Source organism: Balaenoptera borealis (assembly GCF_965194805.1).
Source record: "Balaenoptera borealis genome assembly, chromosome: 2".
Classification (NCBI taxonomy): Eukaryota; Metazoa; Chordata; class Mammalia; order Artiodactyla; family Balaenopteridae; genus Balaenoptera; species Balaenoptera borealis.
The window spans coordinates 153,243,048-153,262,187 of record NC_138867.1 but is presented as its reverse complement, the minus strand read 5'-3'; the positions used below and the strand labels follow the sequence as shown (position 1 = coordinate 153,262,187).

The following is a 19,140-nucleotide window of genomic DNA, read 5'->3' as shown; positions in this document are numbered from 1 at the left end:
CTCTGTTGCATTATTTGAAATCACTTATATAGAAACCACTGGTTGCCCATACTCAGCAACCTTCAGAACTTTAATAATAGGAGTTCCAGAAATTCCTATTTTAAAAGAGGGTTTCTTCATAACAACGAACTAGCCGGGGTCTCCTACACTTCGGAGGGTGGTTTTATGAATACAGAATTAAGAAAAAGCTGGGAGTTACTAGTAGTTGCCCAAGAAAAGTTAACTGATCTCTCAGAGCCTCATTATCATCATCTCTAAAATGGGAACAAAACCTTGATGGAAGCTAGTTTCACATAGGCCATTTGTGATTCCTTCAAATGGATTCTGAACTTGAAAGGAAAACCACAATCTCCTATCGTCTTGAGAACTTCTAAACCAGTTGAAACCAAATACAGAAAAAATTGAAGACATTTTGGTTTTGAGGGGCTTTTCACTTTTTGACTGATCACTTTGGTGGCCTTGTGGATCTAAAACTTCTTCAGTCTCGTGGGCAAAGGATGGGAAGCAAGCTCCCTCCGGCATTCTGTAATGGACGGACTCTTCTGAATATATTCATCTGTATTTGGCCACAATCCATTGCATAAGGTTTGGATGGTCAAGAGAGATCATAATGTTGCAGAAGACTGGCATGAAATGTTAGTGAGGCATTCTGACTTAGCTGACCTGGCCCTGTTACCATCTGGCCACTGCATCAAGACAATACTCGTAAATGACCTTGGTGCCAGTTTCTCATTCTGGAAAATGGAGAGGTGACATTCTTGGATCCCTAAAGGTTTTCCATATCTAAATTATAAAAGAAAAACCACAGAGTGACTTCAGGGTGTAAAGTTATTTTTTTTCCCCGTATTTAGTTCAATAGTGGATCAAATAGAAAGTAAAGAGGAGCTTAAAATAAAGTAGAAGACACGCTGCTTTGGACCTTAAGAAGAAACCCTTGACCTCTAGAATAGGGAACAGGCTCCTACAGGAAGTTTGGAAGCTTCCATCACAAGACATTGTTAGGAAGAAAAGAAACTAGTAATCCTTCGTGGGTCAGCTCTTTAGATGGAGACTGGATGGTTTGCTCCTCAAACATTTTTTTGTTGCCTATCAGATATGAAATACTTTCCTGTACGGAAGGAATACTGCATAGCATGTAAGAGCAGAGACTCTGGGCTGAGACTGCCTTGGTTCAAATCCCAGCTTTGATACTTGGTAAAGTGTATCCATTCTCTGTGCCTCAGTTCCCTCCCTTGTGTAATTGGGACACTATTATTATTTATTTCATAGCATTGTTAAGAGGATTTAATGCGTGAATCCATGCAAAGCTCTTCGACTAATTTTTGGCACAAAGTAAGCACTAAATAAAAACTAGCTATCATGATTTATTATTATCGGTAAGGCTCTAAGCCTAAAAAGCATATTGTTTATTTTGCTGACATAATGACATATCCAGGGGGAACCACTTTTTATCACCAGTTGATCAGAAGCTCTGATTATTATAAATTAAAAACGAATTTGTTATTTAAAAATGCTGCTTTGGACGGGCTCCTCTCCCCGCCAAATTAAGGCTTTTTGGAGGAAAGGATACAATAAAAAGGATGCAGTAAGGAAGAGCTGTGGGAAAAAAAAACCAGCCCTGGGGAAGAATAGTTTAGGAGTCTCTAATAGAGACCAAAGGTAACCCCAGCAATCACAGTGTAGCAACAAGTTAAAGAAATGCACTGAAAATAAAAAAGAATTCTAAAGAAATCACTCATCTTTAAACTTAATAAAATGAGCTTTCCTTCATGTCTGTTGGGCTTTCAGGGGTTGCTGGGTTAATGACAGGCTATGAAAAAGAAGCAGGGAATCGGCACCCACGAGCCCGCTAATCTGCTGTTGAAACTTAAACGGATTTTGATAATGTCAAACCAAATGAGGACGCCAGAGGTGGCGAAAAGGCTTCCAAAGAGCGGCTGCGCTGGAGAAATTCCGACAAGGAGCCTCAGGGGTTTGGTTCTTTTTTTTTTTTTTTAATAAATTTATTTATTTTTAGCTGCGTTGGGTCTTTGTTGCTGCGCATGGGCTTTCTCTAGTTGTGGTGAGCGGGGGCTACTCTTCGTTGCGGTGCGCGGGCTTCTTATTGCGTGGGCTTCTCTTGTTGCGGAGCACGGGCTCTAGGCACGCGGGCTTCAGTAGTTGTGGCTCGCGGGCTCTAGGCGTGCAGGCTCAGTAGTTGTGGCTCATGGGCTTAGTTGCTCCATGGCACGTGGGATCTTCCTGGACCAGGGCTCAAACCCATGTCCCCTGCATTGGCAGGCAGATTCTTACCTACTGCACCACCAGGGAAGTCCGGGTTTGGTTCTTATAGTAGTGGGGTCCCCCTTCTTTCAGTAGACCCCAACTTCAGGACACTGACGTCAGTAAATGAGCTGCTCCCACCAATGAGTACAGGCTGCCTCCTCAGTAGTCACACTCCCCCACCAGGGTTTCAGATGCCCCCCTCCTCATGTTCCATCCACCAAGGGAGGCAGTGCACCTGGGTGCTCAAGTATAGGTTTTGTAGCCAGACAACTGGGTTCAAATCCTGGCTCTGGTTCTTCCTTGCTGTGTGACCGCCAGCAATTTGCTTAACCTCTCTGGGTCTTCATTCTCTTTTTGTTAAAATGGGAACAATAATAATAACTATCTCATAGGCTGAGAGTAACAAATGGAAGTACACAAAGAAGGTCCCTAGCTCATAATAATAGCAAAATAAATGCTAGTTACATTGAATTAAATAAAAGAATGAAAAATGATAAGGGAAAGTGTGTGGCTTTCCTTTTTTTTTTTAATGTCTTTATTGGAGTATAATTGGTTTACAATGGTGTGTTAGTTTCTGCTGTATAACAAAGTGAATCAGCTATACGTATACATATATCCCCACATCCCCTCCCTCTTGTGTCTCCCTCCCACCCTCCCTATCCCACCACTCTAGGTGGTCAAGGAGCACCGAGCTGATCTCCCGGTGCTATGCGACTGCTTCCCACTAGCTGTCTATTTTACATTTGGTAGTGTATATATGTTCATGCCATTCTCTCACTTCGTCCCAGCTTACCCTTCCCACTCCCTGTGTACTCAAGTCCATTCTCTATATCTGCATCTTTATTTCTGTCCTGTCCCTAGGTTCTTCAGAACCATTTTTTTTTTTTAGATTCCATATATATGTGTTAGCATATGGTATTTGTTTTTCTCTTTCTGACTTACTTCACCCTGTATGACAGTCTATAGGTCCATCCACCTCACTACAAATAACTCAATTTCGTTTCTTTTTATGGCTGAGTAATATTCCATGGCTTTCTTTTCAGAGTAAAGGAGTTTCAAAAAAGACATTGTGTGTATATGTAATATGCATGTATATATTTACATATATGTATATGTGCATATATGTGTACATATATGTATGTATGTATCTATCAAGAGAGAGGGGAGAGTCTAACTCCTCTGGAATAGACTTAACTATGGGAACAAGTTTAAAATTGGGAGTCAGGCTCTGTTTCCATTACTGATTTTTGGTGGGACTTTCTAGAAGCCAGTTTGGTTATTTTATTGATTAGCTTAGTTTATTGAAAATCCTGCTTTATTTAGTAACACTGAAATTAAGATCCAGTCAGCTATACCTTCACACTGAAGCTCTTTTATCCTTTATACCCTGCCTCCTGCCAGATAAGTAGGTTCTTTCTCTGCGTTTTCATAGCATTTTCACTTAACTCTACTGCAGCACTGCTGTTGGGTACTATGTTGATTTTACTGGCCTTTCTAAGTGTCTCTTATTAGACTCTGTGCTCCCTGAGGTCAGGCAGGGCTACAACTTCATCTTTGGGTTCTCTGTGGTTTGCACCTGGCAACCCATCTATAAATTCTTATTGGACTGAATCAAGTTTTATCTGCCCATCTGATGGGGTATTTTAACAAAACCCCTGTGACTACTGGGTGAAATGAGAGCCTTAAGAAAGATTTACTTTGAAAAGTTGCACGGAAACTGGCTTTAAAAAAAAAATTAAATTCTCTTTCGAAAGCTCCATGGGGAAATTTACTATCTGAAGAAAACTTCCTTATGAATCCTTCTGAAAAATCATGCGTCAACTCTTAATTTATCTTTTGTATAAAGTCTTATAAACAAAAAAAATGAGCCAAGGCAGCTGGAGTCTAGTGTATAGGTCACTGGATTAACAACCAAAATGTAAGGGTCCTAATCCTGATGCTTTACGATGCTGAACCATTTGTGGAAGGAACAGGGATGTAAATGAACTATTCTGTTGAACTCCCATCCTTGTTACTAAGCAGCTGGCTAGTTTTAGGCAGTTCAGCTCTCCAGGTCTCATTGTCCTTATTGCCATAAGAGTGGTTTGGACCCAAAGGTATCTTAAGGGGCATTCCACCTTAGCCTACTGTGGTCTACAGAGCGAGCCAGGAGGGCCATCTCTGGGTTTGTGCTACAAAGATGCCTGTGTGGTGTCTGCAGGGGGAGGGGTTATCAGAAAGTGAAGGCAACATCCCTTTTAACAAACCAGTGATTGCTTTCAAACTAAACTTTCCACATATGAAACTGAATTATTCTTTTGCAAAGAGTTTTCACTTTTTCCATATATATATATATATATATACATCTGCATATAAATACCTTTAATATATATAAAATTTTCATTGTGAAATAATTTCAGATTTATGGAAAAATTTCAAACAATGGTACAAAGATTCCTGCATATCCTTCACCCAGATTCCATAAATGTTACATACGTTTGTGCTCTCTCTCTGTATATAAATATATATTTTTTCTGAAACATTGACAGTTAAGTTATAAACAGGTGGCTCCCTTACCTCTAAATGTTTCCAAGTGTTTCTCCTAAAAACAAGGCCATTCTTTTTCAGAACCACAGTACAGCTATCACAAACAGAAAATTAACATTGATACAACCAAATATATCTAATTTATAGATCTTATTCAAATTTGCCAGTTGTTACACTAATAGTCTTTATAGCCAAAGGAAAAAGGACTTTTTCTACATACTTAAAAAAGAACCTTCAAAATAAGTGGGCATAACTTCTGTAACTTTAAAAATAATAAAAGGAAGAGAAAAGTTAGGCCAATACTGCCTCCCAAGAGATTAAAAGGAAAGGTGGCTTTTGTAAATTGCTACAGCCAGCGTGGGGAACCATCTCCATGACTCTGTCCCTGGAGGTCAAATCCCTGGGCAGATGTCCAGGAGGTCTGTGCCGCCCTCCAAGGTCAAAGAGGCCAGCAGCCCGGACCAGGCTCCCAGTCCCACAAACAAGGATCAGAACCTGGGCTGCCGGAGCCATGCCAGCTCTTCCAGGACCACAAACATGGTTAACCCCTAAAAGGATGCCATCGAGAGACACTCAACAAGGAAACAAAGTAATTATGGTTTCTACCTTTACCTCCAAGATGGGTGTCCTCATATTGAGAAGTTCTGAGTTCTCAGGAGGCAATGTTGCATGTGGAGCTGGTCAGCCCTGGGTTTGAATCCCAGCTCTGACAACTACTAGCCATGTGCCTTCGGGCTGATCCCTCCCCTTCTCCGAGTTTGTCTACTCCTCTGTATAATGGGGTTGCTTCTGAGGATTAACCAGAGTAACATAGGACGCGACTTTTAGGCACTTTTACATCTTTCTATCCAGTTGTTGTGCTGCCTGCACAACACCTGTAACTATCCCAGATTTGGAGGATACATATGTGATGATTTATTGATAGTTTATGATATCAGCTGCCTAGTGCACTATTAACTACAAGAGGGCCCAGGGCTGGAGTGGGCTGTAATGAAACAGACATCTTCCAGAGCAGCTGAAATCAATACACAATGAGTGGTCAATACATCTGCACACCTGGGGGGGGGGGGAACCTACTGCATGAATTAAAGTGCTACGGCCAGAGAAAGCAAAGTCCAGTTTAACACCCAAAGTGCAGCTGTTAATGTGGGCTCTAGCTGCTTCTCAGGTGGGCAACTGAAAAGCAGCCATGTATTTATTTCACAATGATTCATGAATGTGCCAAGCAATGCTGGGTGGGTCATTCACTCATATTTTCATGCAACGACTATTTATCAAGCATCAACTGTAGTGCTAGGTAATCTCTGGTCAACATCAAATTTGGGGTGTCTGTCATATTCCCATTATCCATTATCTAGGCAGCCTGAAGTCAGGGTCCCATGGACCCTTGGGTTTGAATTGACAGCATCAAGAACAAAGGAATTTAACACCATTCTGTAATCATTCTGTGCGAGTCCGGCCACCACCCTTGGGTTCTAGGCAATGACCAAGCGTGGTGTCCTGGCAAACAGGATGGAGTCCAGCCTCCATCTCCCAGAGCCGTGGCTTCCATGTCCAACTTTTCTTTCTATCTAGGAGCTGCACAGTGAAAAGTGGAGATGGTGATCATTTTGCCCTAAGAAGCAGATGCTTAAGACACATTGGTTCTTGCTGGTTCATCTCCAGCTTAAAGATGAGATTTCTGGGATTTTAGAGGCAACACTCTAATGATCAATTTCACAGGATAGTCCACGTCTATAACTCCACGGAAGATTACTCATGGAAATGTGAAGCGATTGCCTATTTCAGACACATGTACCTAAAATTCCAACCAGTTAAATAAGACTGATGTGGAGCAAAACAACAGCCTTCCATAGCCACATTAGAAGCTAATCATTTCAGAAAATGTTGCCATAATTCATTTATGGAAACAGCAAGACTATTCCCCAAACAAGTGATAAAGGGAATGGACTCACAGTCATAGCAGGGAAATGAAGCCTCATGTTAATACTTCCTAAACTTAAACTGAACTCTGGAGGCACCCTGGCATAAATCTGCCTTGCAGATTATTCTGCCTCACATATTTTTATCTATTGCAAATAAAGTTGAATTCAGAATAGTGCTTCAGTCATTACACCTCGTTTCCATTTATTTGGGAATCAGGACAACCATCTGTGAATTCTGTTTAACCAAAAGATAGGCGAAAAGATTCTCCTAAGGACATTAGATTCCCTAGCTCGTCTGAGTCAGCAGCAGCCCAGGAGCCTTCACCCGGCTGTTGGCTGGCTATTCTTCAGGAATAGACTTCCATCCTGAGCGTCCACTGTGGCTGTTACAGTACGCACAACATCACACAGCAATAATGATTTTTATAAAATCCTTCAGCACTCAGAACTACACATGGCCTTTCTTTCTTTTGAAACCTCAATTTGTCATCGTAGACAAAAATGGCCAAATCTCTGCCACTCAGGGTGTTAATAGATATTTATACATCTGACTGTTCAGGTGAACATGCTTCTGTATTAATAAGTAGTTCAGTTTATTAGTATTATTTAGAGCAGCTAAAAAGTTTATTGAATGGTTACAACTTGCCATGTAATCTCCTGATTCCTTTATGATTTTTTTCCTGTTTTTCAGACAAGAGGACCACAGGAGTAAAGTGACTCGCTTAGGATCACACAGGTCTTAAGGGGCAGAGCTGGGATCAAAAGCTCTGTCTGACCGTTTCTGAAACCCACATACGTAACCACTAGGCTGACTGCATTTCAGACCCTGGGCTAAGTACAAGAGAGACAAAGAGAGGCGTAGCCAAGCAGATAGCAGAGATCAAGCTCTGGGTGTGCAGGTCTATCTGAAAGAGAAGCATGCCAATGAAAGTAAGGGCAAGTGTGGCAGGAAGGGAAACTGGATCTCATTATTAATACCTATGTCAAGCCACGAGGATGCCATGTACAACAGAAAGTATGCAACTGGGAACGGCTTGTGGGGGGCAACCAGAAGCTGAAATCCACCAATGTGATGCACTAAGTGGTACCCATCTGTAATGGCCATGTAGAATAGCATGGCCTCTGAAATGAGGGGAGTTGTTGCATTGGTACGTAGGTTGTTGGTGTATCTGCCAGTAGATGTGCAGTATCGCAATGGCTGGCTCGAACATAATGACCCCCTGTCCTTCTGGGAACTTCACCGACTTTGAAAAAGCCCCATGTAGGGAAGTGATCATTTTGGAACCCTGGGCTGTGTTCATTGAGAGGCTGATGAGAGCCAGAGGAAGAATTACCAACCTCCCTGCTAATCTGGCTCCTAGTACCATACATTAAGCCAACTAGTAAAAATCATTATGAAGTTTTTGCTGAAAGGGCAAGTGTAGAAAAACATGTTTCTAAACAGAATAACAGTCTTTGCCATTTTTTTCCAACTTGCATACCATCTGGAAATTCTGATTTTTTTTTTCAAAGGGTAGGAAAGAAATGTGCTCCAGGCACAAATAAATGTTTACAGCTGAGTTATAAACCGAGAATGGTGGGGCTTAAAACAGACATGCTGGCAGTGATGGAACTCAAGCTGCAGTGAGACAAATAATGCTGCAAGGAGCTGGCCAGCTCATTTTTGCACATTGGCCCTTTGGAACGGGAAGTCCTGCTTCCTACTGACCTCATCGAGCACATGGTTGAGAAGAAGTCTTCATCAGGGTTTGTCCCAATTCTTAGAAGGTAAAGGAAAAAGATGAAGTGGTAGGATTGTCTACCTTCGCATTCCGAAGGCAGCCTTCGTCTTTGGAAAATACAGCGCCTCATAAGAAGTGGCAGCCTGTGGAGGCTTGTTAAATGGACCGACCGAGAGATGTTGTGATGATGTCAGGAAAAACAACAAATATTCATGGATCTCTTATTAAGTATCTGATATCACACACCATTTTCTATAAGTGACATCTCATTATGGGGGGCAGCAAGCTTATGAGGGGGTACCATTTTACAGATGATGGCTCAGAGGCCAAGGAAGGGCAAATGACCTGTTTACATCCACACAGCTCCTTAGTGATGGAGCTGGTGTTTGCATCCAGTCAGGCCAACCCCAGAGCTCTGTAGTATAGAGCACCTGTCAATGCAAAGTTATCCGAGAATATATTATACCCAACACTATGTCAAGAAGGAAAAACTGATATATTGGAGTTTTGTCTTTCTCCCTAGTCTCCTACAACTTGTAGTTACAGACAAGCCCAAGGAAAGTAGAAATGGGTTTGTACATGATCAAGACTAGTCAGCCAACTTTTCCTGTAAAGGGCCAGACAGTAAATATTTCAGGCTTTGGGGGCCATCTAGGCTCAGCTGCACTTACTCAACTCCACTGCCAGAGTGCAGAAGCAGCCAGGGACAATGAATGAACGTGGCTGTGTTCCAATAAATCTTTATTTGCAAAAACAGGTGGCTGGCCAGATTTGGTCCATGAGATGCAGTCTGCTGACCCCAGATATAGAGGACACCTTGAATGTAAAATGAGTGTAGGTTTTGAGAGTGACCCATGAAATTCGACTTGGGAGCTTATTCTTTCTTAAGATCAGTGCACAAATTGGCTACATATGATGTGCCCTTTAAAAGTTCTCGTATATTTTGCCTCTGGACCTAGCCAATCAAACTGGATTCCCTTATGCTATCTGACCAGGTCAGAACACTGTATTGAATCTTCGTTCTCAAGGCTTATCTAATCCCAGATCTATAGAAAAAGTGTTCCGTGCTCTTGTAATGAAGACGTATGAGTTCGTTCCTTTTAACATAGAAATACACTCGAGATGGTGAGTGATTCTGGCAGTGTGTGGGCTCCCCTTCCTTTGCTGTGAAATCCAACGACCAAATCAACCACGTTAAAGTTTTAATTGAAAGAGAGAATGGAGAAGAAATAAACCATGAACAACAACAAATGGAAAAGGGAAGACAAAGCCCAAAGAACATATATTCTCCCGACCAATGAATCAAGTGCTTTGTTTCTACTAACATATCAGGTTGTGTAGGCTGCCCTATTAGACTCCTTTCCAAATCTGAGCAGTGTAAACACTCCTAAAGACCAGGTAATGAAATCTCTATCGATGTGCCATCTTAGATGGGGCTCACATGCCTGTGTTTTGCTTACATTTTAATTTGCTTCTGCTGGATACTTACCTAGTAATTGCTTAATAAGATTAACCTCCCTGGCAATGTGTGGTGTATCTTGATTAAAACATTATCGGAGTGAAGGATTATCGTATAGCACACACACACACAAAAAATGGAGAGGGTGGTATTTAATTAATTTATTGCCAATATATCTTGATTGTCTCTTTGAAACACTGGAAAAGTAGTCGATTGGAATTGATCCAGGTTATCTAAATGTATAGATTCGGATTGTGCAGAGGAGGTAGGTCACTGGGTAAAGAAATTCAAACGTAGGATCACTGCCTTTAAAAAGAGTTAGGCGGGTATAACACACCATTGTAAAGCAATTATACTCCAATAAAGATGTTAAAAAAAAAAAAAAAAAGAGGCGGGTGTGTGAAAACACAAAGCTTTCTAGTCATTTTTAAAACCAAACTTCACAACAACTTAAGAAGAGATCTGATCTCTTCGGTCACAGGAAGAGTACTGTTTTGGTGTTCAGAAAGAAGATGCTCTGAGTTTTACTTCAACTTTAAGCAATTTCAAATGCTCAGACGTTATCATAAAAGTCCTCTTGACAAAATTCACTGCACAATGACTTGGTAACCTCTTTTCTGGCTCAGAACTCATTTGGAAAATATTCTGCTGTGTGTGATGTTATACAACTCACACAGCATTTTCAAAAGCAGGTGGCCTCTGAGGGGAAAAGTTCTGGCCTTTCCAAAGACACCATGGAAAATGTTTCTTTGTTCATTTAGAGACATCATACTCTTAGTTAGGACCTGTTCTTTTCCGGGAATCTTCTGTCCTGCTGGTGTGGGAGGCTCCAGTGGGGTTGGAAATGAAGCTTAGTCACAAATGGGAGGAGAGGCCGACCCTCACTTATAGAAGTTAATGCCTATCAGTGATTCCCTTTTGTGAAGAACGCTATTTAAAAAGTGTTTGTGCGAATTCCCTGGCGGTCCAGTGGTTAGGACTCTGCTCGCTCACTGCCGAGGGCCCGGGTTCAATCCCTGGTCGGGGAGCTAAGATCCCACAAGCTGCGAGGAGTGTCCAAAAAATAAAAAAAATTTTTTAATTAAAAAAAAAGTGTTTGTATAAAATCTCAGTATGTATATGGATATAAAATACATCCCTGTGCAAAAAAAATGCATATTCACATTTCAAATGTGTATTCTGCACTCTTTTCAAAGGATGGAGTGCTGATTTGCAGATTAAAGGACATTTGTGGATCAAACATAACAGAGACCCCCAAAAGCAGTGCTTCTCAAAGAGCAGCACCGCGGACCATTTGGATGGGATACTTCCTCATCGTAGGGGGCTCTCCTGTTCATTGTAGACTGTTTAACTGTATCTCAGCTCCTACCTACTAGATGCTGGTTGCACCTCTTCTAAATGTGACAATCAAAAAAGTCTTCAGACCTTGCCAGATGTGCCCCTAGGGGGCAAAAACCCTCCAGCTGAGAACCACTGCAGTAAAGGAAACTGGAGTTACATTTACAGGTGGTGTCAAGCCCTGGAGACGAGCAGACTGCAAATCTGAGGCCAAACAAATCTGGCTCCTGGCTTCTGGGTCAGTTAAGGTAAAATATACTTTTCATTTCAGGTCTAGTTTTAGTCACTTGATAATGGAAAGCATATAATTTCATCCTCAGATAAAACTTTTTCATGCTTACTTAAAGGTAATTTAGTGTTATGATTAGGATAGATGAGGAGAACGACTCTTAAAGCCTCGATCAAAAGACGAAAAAGTCACACGTGAAGCATTAGGACAGCTCTGGAGAGGCTAATTTAAGCAACGTTAACATCTCAGGGCTGATGAATGTACACCTCTACGGAAAGATGATTCTGGAATATCCTCTGTGGAAAACGCCTGATCTAGGAAAAACCCAACAGCTCCCTTAAAGATGCACACGGCACAGACCTGAGTTCAAATTGGTACCTGCCTACTTGTTGGATTTGGGGTAAGTCTCTAAAACATCCTGGGCCCCAGTTTCTCCAAGGTAATTTTTCTCCCTTTAGGGTTATTGAAGTTACGCAACGTTAAATCTGGCACACAATAGGTGCCCAATAAATGTTTCCCTTCCCATTGCTGAAATATCCCTGTGGGGTATTTTAAGAAATGTCGGGTGAACTGCCTAGTGTGCTAAGAGACAGAGTGAAAAATTCTGTGTCTGGAGAACGCTTCTGTGCAATCTCTGCTGTTTGTGATTCCCATCCTGAATCAAGCAAGCGTCCTCCCCTACCCTGCACGCCAGCCTGCCTAATGGTGCCATCGGCTGCCGTTGGTTGTCTCTTAATTGCCCCACGTCCCCACTTCCCCATGGTTCTGTTTTTTCTCCTCCTTCTTAGCACCCTGTTAGCACCTTTTTTTTTTTTCCTGCAAAAATACAGTTGCCTGATTGCTTCAGTAAACATTTCTATTGTCCCCTTCACTGTTTTGCCAAGGGAAGCTTTGTTCCCGAGTTGTCAAAACTCCTTTCTCTTCTCCCCCCGAAGCGGAACAGCTCCGGGTCGGGTCTTTCTCTTTCATGCCTTGCCAGGTGGTGCTTCCTCCCTGGGGAAGCTGCGTCTCTCCCCTGGGGAGAGGGCTCTAGTCTACTGGCCTGTGCCGCCTGCTGCCTCAGCGTTCCCCATCAGGCAGGACTCTCTCCTGCTGCTCCAGCTGCTGCTGCCCCAGCTGCTGCTGCCCAGGCCTTGAGATGCTTTCAAGTAGCTCCAGACCCTGCCGGTCGCTGCAGACAGCGTAGGGGTGCACATGGCTCTGAGCGGGCACCGCGCCAGCTCCGAGCGGCTCCAGCCAGACACGGCTCACAGACAGGAACAGCGGACAGCTCTGAACGGGGGTACCTAGAAAATGCAGGGCTTTTTCCTCCACCTTTTTCTCCCTTTTGCATACCTTCCAAGATTCGGATTAGAAAACCTGAACCAGGTGGCGGGAGCTCGGAATTTTCCTGTGGCCTCAAGAGGGCGAGCTGCGGCTGTAACCTCACCTTTGCCTCCAGATGGCGCTGTTGTCACATCATCGTTTCCTGGTAAGCCGGTCCTTATCCCATTGTTAAAGGTGTGTCCATCTGCCGGCTGGAGTTGCCAGTTGAGTCCGAGCAGATGCATGGCTGCAGGAGAGACAAAGTAATGAAAACATGAATAGAGAATTCAGCAATGCAAATGTCAAGGGGGAGGGCCAGGTGCCTTTTCCAAGCGACTGCCTTTGAAGGAAGCTGCAGTTCAACACTGGCTTGCCCCCGGCCTCAGGGATTAGCTAAATACAGAAGGCAAGTAGATGTGGGTAGTTGGGTTTCCTCCCCCAGGGGAAAGGAAACAACAGCCTCAGGGGGAGGGCATCCCCGGTGGTGGGCGGAGGAGGGAGGAGAAAACAAAGCCGGGACCTTCCAAATGGCGCCACCATAAAGGGGAAAATGCCCCTCTGGAATCACTGTAAAGGGCACTCTCCATCCCTCCCAGCCTTTCCTGCACTCTGGACAGAGCTGTTTATAGACTGGTGGTCCAGGGGGCATTGAAAAGAATAGTTTCCCCCAAACTGCTCACAATCTAAATCTGCTTCAAATCAAGTCTCCCCCAATGGGGCCAGGCTGCTGGTCTGGTTCAGACGAGACTATACCTGTGCTGAAATACCAATGCAGCCTCCAGTATCTGCAGTAGTACTGGCCCACGGTAAAGCCCACCTCCCTGACTGTTTCAAACTTGAAAAAGATTTTTCTGCTCCAGCCCTCTTCCTGACAAGTGAATATCTTTTCAGCCTATGGTGGAAAAAGCTTGGGGGTAGCAGTGGAATGGAGTCCTTTTCTGGAAATAGTACTATGGCAATTCACTGTCTCTCTCCCTCTCACCTGCCCTACCTCTACCCTTCCCCACAGTCCAAGATGAGACACAGAGTTCCGAAGCACTGCCTCTTCTTTGCTAAGCAAACAAGCACGCCTACAAAACTCTCGCTTTACTCCCATGCAACCTCCAACCTCCAGACACCAAACTTCCTTCTGGTGGTCCTTGTAACTCTGTTGGTGCCAACTCCCCACGTCCCGGTTAGTTGAGCTAAGCCAATATCCCCCTATGTCTGATGGCTCTTGGTGAGTTGTTCTCACTGTGTGGAACGAAAGGCAAGTTCCACACACCTGCATTCTTTCAAAGTCGGTATCTAAGAAACGCTTCCTTTGCGAAAAAATAAGGACTTCCTTCCCCTGCATATTTCTCAGCCAGGCAATAACCACCCCATGTCTGTCTGGCATTTCAACCAGACACAGGTTGATGCCTTTGCTACATTTCCAGCACTGCAGGAGGGAAAGGGCTGTTGACTGGGAAAGGTTCCTAGTATGAGGCGGGGATGGGAGAAACAATTAACCACAGGAAACGCAATTAACAATGCTTAGGAAATTGTTCACACGGCAATTAATTCTGCTTGCTTACCACCGCCTAAAGTCAGGCTGCATTCTTTTAAGGTTAAAAACCTATCTTCAAACCTTACAGCTCAGATTGATGGCCATGGATGAAGATGGCAAGGTGTCCCTGCGTGTACATCTGCTTTTTTCTTACACACATCCCCACCTCAGAACCAAGTTTTCTTTCTCTACATTACTCCGAAGTGCAAGGCCCACTATGGCAACTCTTCGAGATGATACATGCTAATAAGAATAAATGACATTTACTGTACACTTTCTGTCTGGGTAACACCTAATTTTCTCCTGCAGTTTATCTGTTCTATGTAGGTCACTTAGTTGAAGAGGCCAGATTCGATTGCCTCAAATAATGACATATTTTCACTGTACAGAGGTCAGGACACGAGAACTAATCGTGGCAGCTTCAAGATAACGATAGCTTCTGATTTGTAATTACCAGGTGAAGGGAGCCAAGGAATTAGCTATTTTTAAAAGATTTCCAAAAAAAACATACTATTGGGTTATCGGCGCTTGCCTCGAGCCAGCTTGCTGCTGCACTGGAGATGCCGTTCTTTCAAAGAGGGTCTCTGTGTTTTAAGAGAGACACAGATAGATACTGCAGACCCAGCTGAGGCCCAGGCCTTACAAAGCTTTGATTTTTCATATCTAGAAAAGGAAGCGATGGGTCCATCAGGCAAAGATGACCACCTCCCCAGTGCCCCATCAGTATGAAAACTCTTGTCAAAACTGCTCCCCTTTCCTGGTACTCAATCTTGTCATTCCAAGGTGCAGAACATACTGCAACCATCAGCTTTGGGAGATCAGAGAGCAAGCAATACCCCAATCTTACTGGATATACCGAGGGCGTCCACGAAACGGTGGTCTCTGTTTGCAAAGACGCCTGCCCCCCCCCCGCCTTGCTTTCTATCTTGGGTTCCACAGTATCTCTTTATTTAAAAAAAAAAAAAAAAAAAAGTATTCTGAAAACAAGAAGACCACAGATGGGGTGAGAAGGGTTCAGCTCAGAGTATACAAGTAACTTCCCAGACAACTCCCAGAAGTGAAAGAAAAAATAAGAAAGTGAGATGAAGATGGAAAAAGGACAAAAGCCAAATCTGCGGTGCAGAAGCTCTGTCCTCCCAGTAGAAGCGATGCAACTCAAGTTGCAAAATGAAACTCAAGTTTGGGCATACTTTCTTTTGTTGAATTGAACGTTAAGTAAATAAGTGAGAACTATATCGGGGTAGAACCACCTCCTCTTGGTGTTTATTTTTTTTTTGTAGGCGGGGTGTTGCGGGGAGTCTGAAATAGGCTTTTGTTTGCACTTTTTTTTTTCTTGGTCAGCTATTCCCTCTCTCTTACTTGAGTAGGAAAATGAGAATATCTTTCTGGCCTGTGGGGATGGACTAAAGTGTCCTTAGGATAAAGACCCAAGGGAGCTGTGAAGTAAATGAGTTTCCTGACTAGTGAGAATTCTGTTTCTTATTCTGCTACTGATTTGCTTGATGGCGGGGGCTGAGAAATCAGTCAATCTCTCTCTTTACCTTTTGTAAAGGTTTCCCTTTACAGGTAGGATAACGGCTGCTTAGGGCCAGAGGGAGGTTCAGCAACTGCCACCCCCTGAAGATTTATTGATAGCAGAGTATCTTGAACATAGAAGGTGCTTCATAAGGGTTCATTAGAATCAGTAATGATACATGAGGGCAGATGTGAGGGGCTGGATTGTAGGACATGATACTCTTTATAAATAAAAAACACATAATACAAAGGTATGAAGGATGGAATGAAACAGTGCTGGCAACTATATGGAGGGGTCTGCAAAGAGAAGCTTTTTGATGATTAGAGTATTAATACCTGCTGCCAGCCCTTGGACCCCTTCTATGGCCAGCACCATGGTAGACATTCTACAGATATTATCTCAAGACCCGCCGCTTACATTTGAGGTGGGTGCCATCATCATGCCCATTTCACAGACGAGGAAGCTGGTGACCGTAAAGTTTCATCACAGGGGGCTTTTGGAATACGAGGAGGATTACAGTGGGAGGCAGTTGGCTGCTTCATATTTCATAGCGATCTGGTTACAAATTCTGGTTTGCAGTGGAGTCTCGGCAAACCTGGTCTCTTTCTTGCAATGCATGATAATCTCCCTGTGGTTGAGGAATCGCCAATTTTGTAGAGTCAGCACCCCGTTCCTGAGGGGGCGGTTACATCATAGTTCCTCACCTTGTTAATCTCACCACACAACGCTGCATACCTTTTCCTTCTGCCACATCATCAGCGTGGGTCTGGAGCGAGGACAGCATGGTCCAGAGCCACGGCTGACCGGTGATAGAATACAGAACGATTGGAGAAAGGAACTCATACTGTTGTAAGCCATGGAGGGTTTGGGGTTCTTTGTTACAGCAGCATGCCTGAGCCAATCTTGACTGATACGTTCAAGTATATGGTAAGTGAGAAATTCCACTTTTATGCACTGGGTGTCCGTGCAGTCCTTAAAGTTATTCACTTACCGGGTCAGGATCCTTTCTAAAGCCCAGCCAGGAAGAGTCTGCACATATTTAGGGCCACTACGTTAGCCTCTATGAACAACGACGACAACAAGTAGCTCTTTAAACATTATGTCATAATATCTCCAACTCTGATCCGCTCTCAGAATCAGACTTAGAAAGCTGAGAAGCCTCAGAGTAGCCAGAGCTACTGCTTCTTCACCTCAAGATTTTGGGTGAATACTGGCCTCATCATTTTCTCCCAAAAGACATCTGGATGCAGTGGGGTGGTCCCCTCCCCCAAGCCCCACAGATGCTCCAGTAGCTCATCCCAAAAGGTCCCATTCAGGCCATCTGAGGGTCAGAAGTGAAATGAGTTTGGGAGACCCTCTCCCTAATGTTATTCACCCCCCCACTGACAGCCTAAATGCACAGTTTATCATGGTTTGACAGGCTCTGCTCCAGAGAGATCCTGGGATGCAACAAGGGGGCTCCATGGGTCAGCAGGGACAAAACAGGGAAAGGTTCCAAGGGGAAGTTCATGTAATCCAGGTGGCAGCTGGGAAATCAGCCACCAAAAACACAATAGGGCAGCCAAACTCTGAAAGTATCCCTCTGGCTAATTGGAGAAAACTTTCATCAAGTATTGAAAATGAACCAAGACAGGATGGACAGACCCCACACAGATCCCAGATTTCAGCAGGAATAATAAACAGACCTACCTGGAGTTATGGTGCTATTTTCTTACTGAAGTTGCCTGTGTTTGTGCCAGATGGGGTCCGATAGAAATACTCAGGGGGAGCCAAAGCAAAGGGAAGAGAGAGGGGTTGGCTGCAGGTCAAAGAATTCTCCGGCAACCACAAGGAAGGAGACTGTAGGCCTTGAAAAGTGGCAGCAAGGAACGGGGGTTGTCTGAAATAGTAATTAGGGTATGTGTGGGCCCTGCTGGGTGCCACTTAGAACCTTCCATGTTCACTGGCTGGCAGAGGATCAAGTTGACAAGAGGGCCAATCAATATGTCAGCAACGCTTCCCAGAGAGCTGCTCAGCCCTTGCTTGTCAAAGAGGGCAAACACGGGGGCCACGGGTGTTGTGCGTTTGCCGAGCAGGTCCCCAGGAACCGGGGGTACCTTTAAAGATCAGTCTTGTCAATACATAACTGGAGGAAGAGCTTGGGCTTTCCCTTTGAAAATGGAAGCCTTCAGGCCAAGCAGAGCTTAGGGAGGGGAGGAGGGAGTCAAGCTTGCTGGGTCTTGTGGCTCAGCCTGCGATCAGATTCACAAGGGCCTTAGAGATGACGGCAAAGCTCCTTCAGAGACCAAGGCAGGATGATGGGAAGGGTCAAGGCTGGGTCTCCCCACCCTGACATCACCCGATTTAGTCAACAATGCCAGGGCTCCCGTGGAAAATGTAGCCTATTCTGAAAGGGCCCCTGCCCAGATGACAGAAAAAAAACGCAGTGGAATACTCCGAGCTCAAATGCAGCAATGCTGACCTCGAACTTGCACAGGCAATCTGTAAAGGCACTTTTGCAAGTAGTAGTGGAAATTAACACATTGCAAAGGAGCCTCCTCAATGATGGTGACAATGAACATTTATTTTGACACTGTGCCAGGTATTGGGCTAATTACATTATTTGCATCATTTATTCATCATTTATCATTCAGCAGATATTTATTGAGCCCCTACAGTGTGTTAGGTGTGTATTCCTAGGCACCAGGAATAAAGCAGTTAACAAGACAAGTTCCTCGCTCTCAGGGGAAAATAGAAACTAAACACATAAGCGAAAAGTAGAGTATAGGGCTAGGGAATGCCAGGGCATGGGGGATGGGAAATTGAACTTTTTTGGTTTAATTGTAGACCAATTAAAGATGATTGTCTGTGATAGGTAAATCTGAGCCAAGGCTTGAAGGAAGTAAGAAAGCAATTCATGCTGACATCAGGTTTGAGTGAAGTTAGGGGAAAAGGAGAGTGTGGGGTGCTGGGGGGGGGGGTCAGTGGTGGGGAGTGAGTGCCCTTGGAAGGGGTCTGCCTTATATTTGGGTGAGATGGGATGACCCTGGAGGATTCTAAAGAGGATGAAAGCTCATTTATTTTCATTCTCACCCTGTGAGGCGGTAACAGAATCTACATTTTCTAGATGAGGTTAAGTGAGGCTTAGGGAGGTTAAGTGACTTGCCCAAGATCACACAGCCAGGAAGTGGGAAATCTGGGATTCAGACTGAGACACCTGTACCTGCAGAGTCAATCAGCATGCTCTCCTGCTAGTGACTCACTCCCTCTGAGTCCTCACTGGAGGCCATCAGGCCCTTGGAGTTCTTTAAATGAACCACTACTTTGCCAAGACTGAACAAGGCAGGTG

General features: G+C 44.0%; 1 protein-coding gene across 14 annotated transcripts in view; it reads right to left on the bottom strand.

Moving 5' to 3' along the window:
• The window catches only part of TENM2 (teneurin transmembrane protein 2), a 590,108-nt gene that overhangs the window by 215,410 nt on the left and 355,558 nt on the right, over window positions 1-19,140 (bottom strand). For all 14 annotated transcript variants that reach the window (XM_082378741.1, XM_082378737.1, XM_082378738.1 and 11 more), the window contains one exon: window positions 12,893-13,015. In XM_082378741.1, coding sequence (XP_082234867.1) covers window positions 12,893-13,015 — 123 coding nt within the window. The remainder of the gene's footprint in view (window positions 1-12,892; window positions 13,016-19,140) is intronic.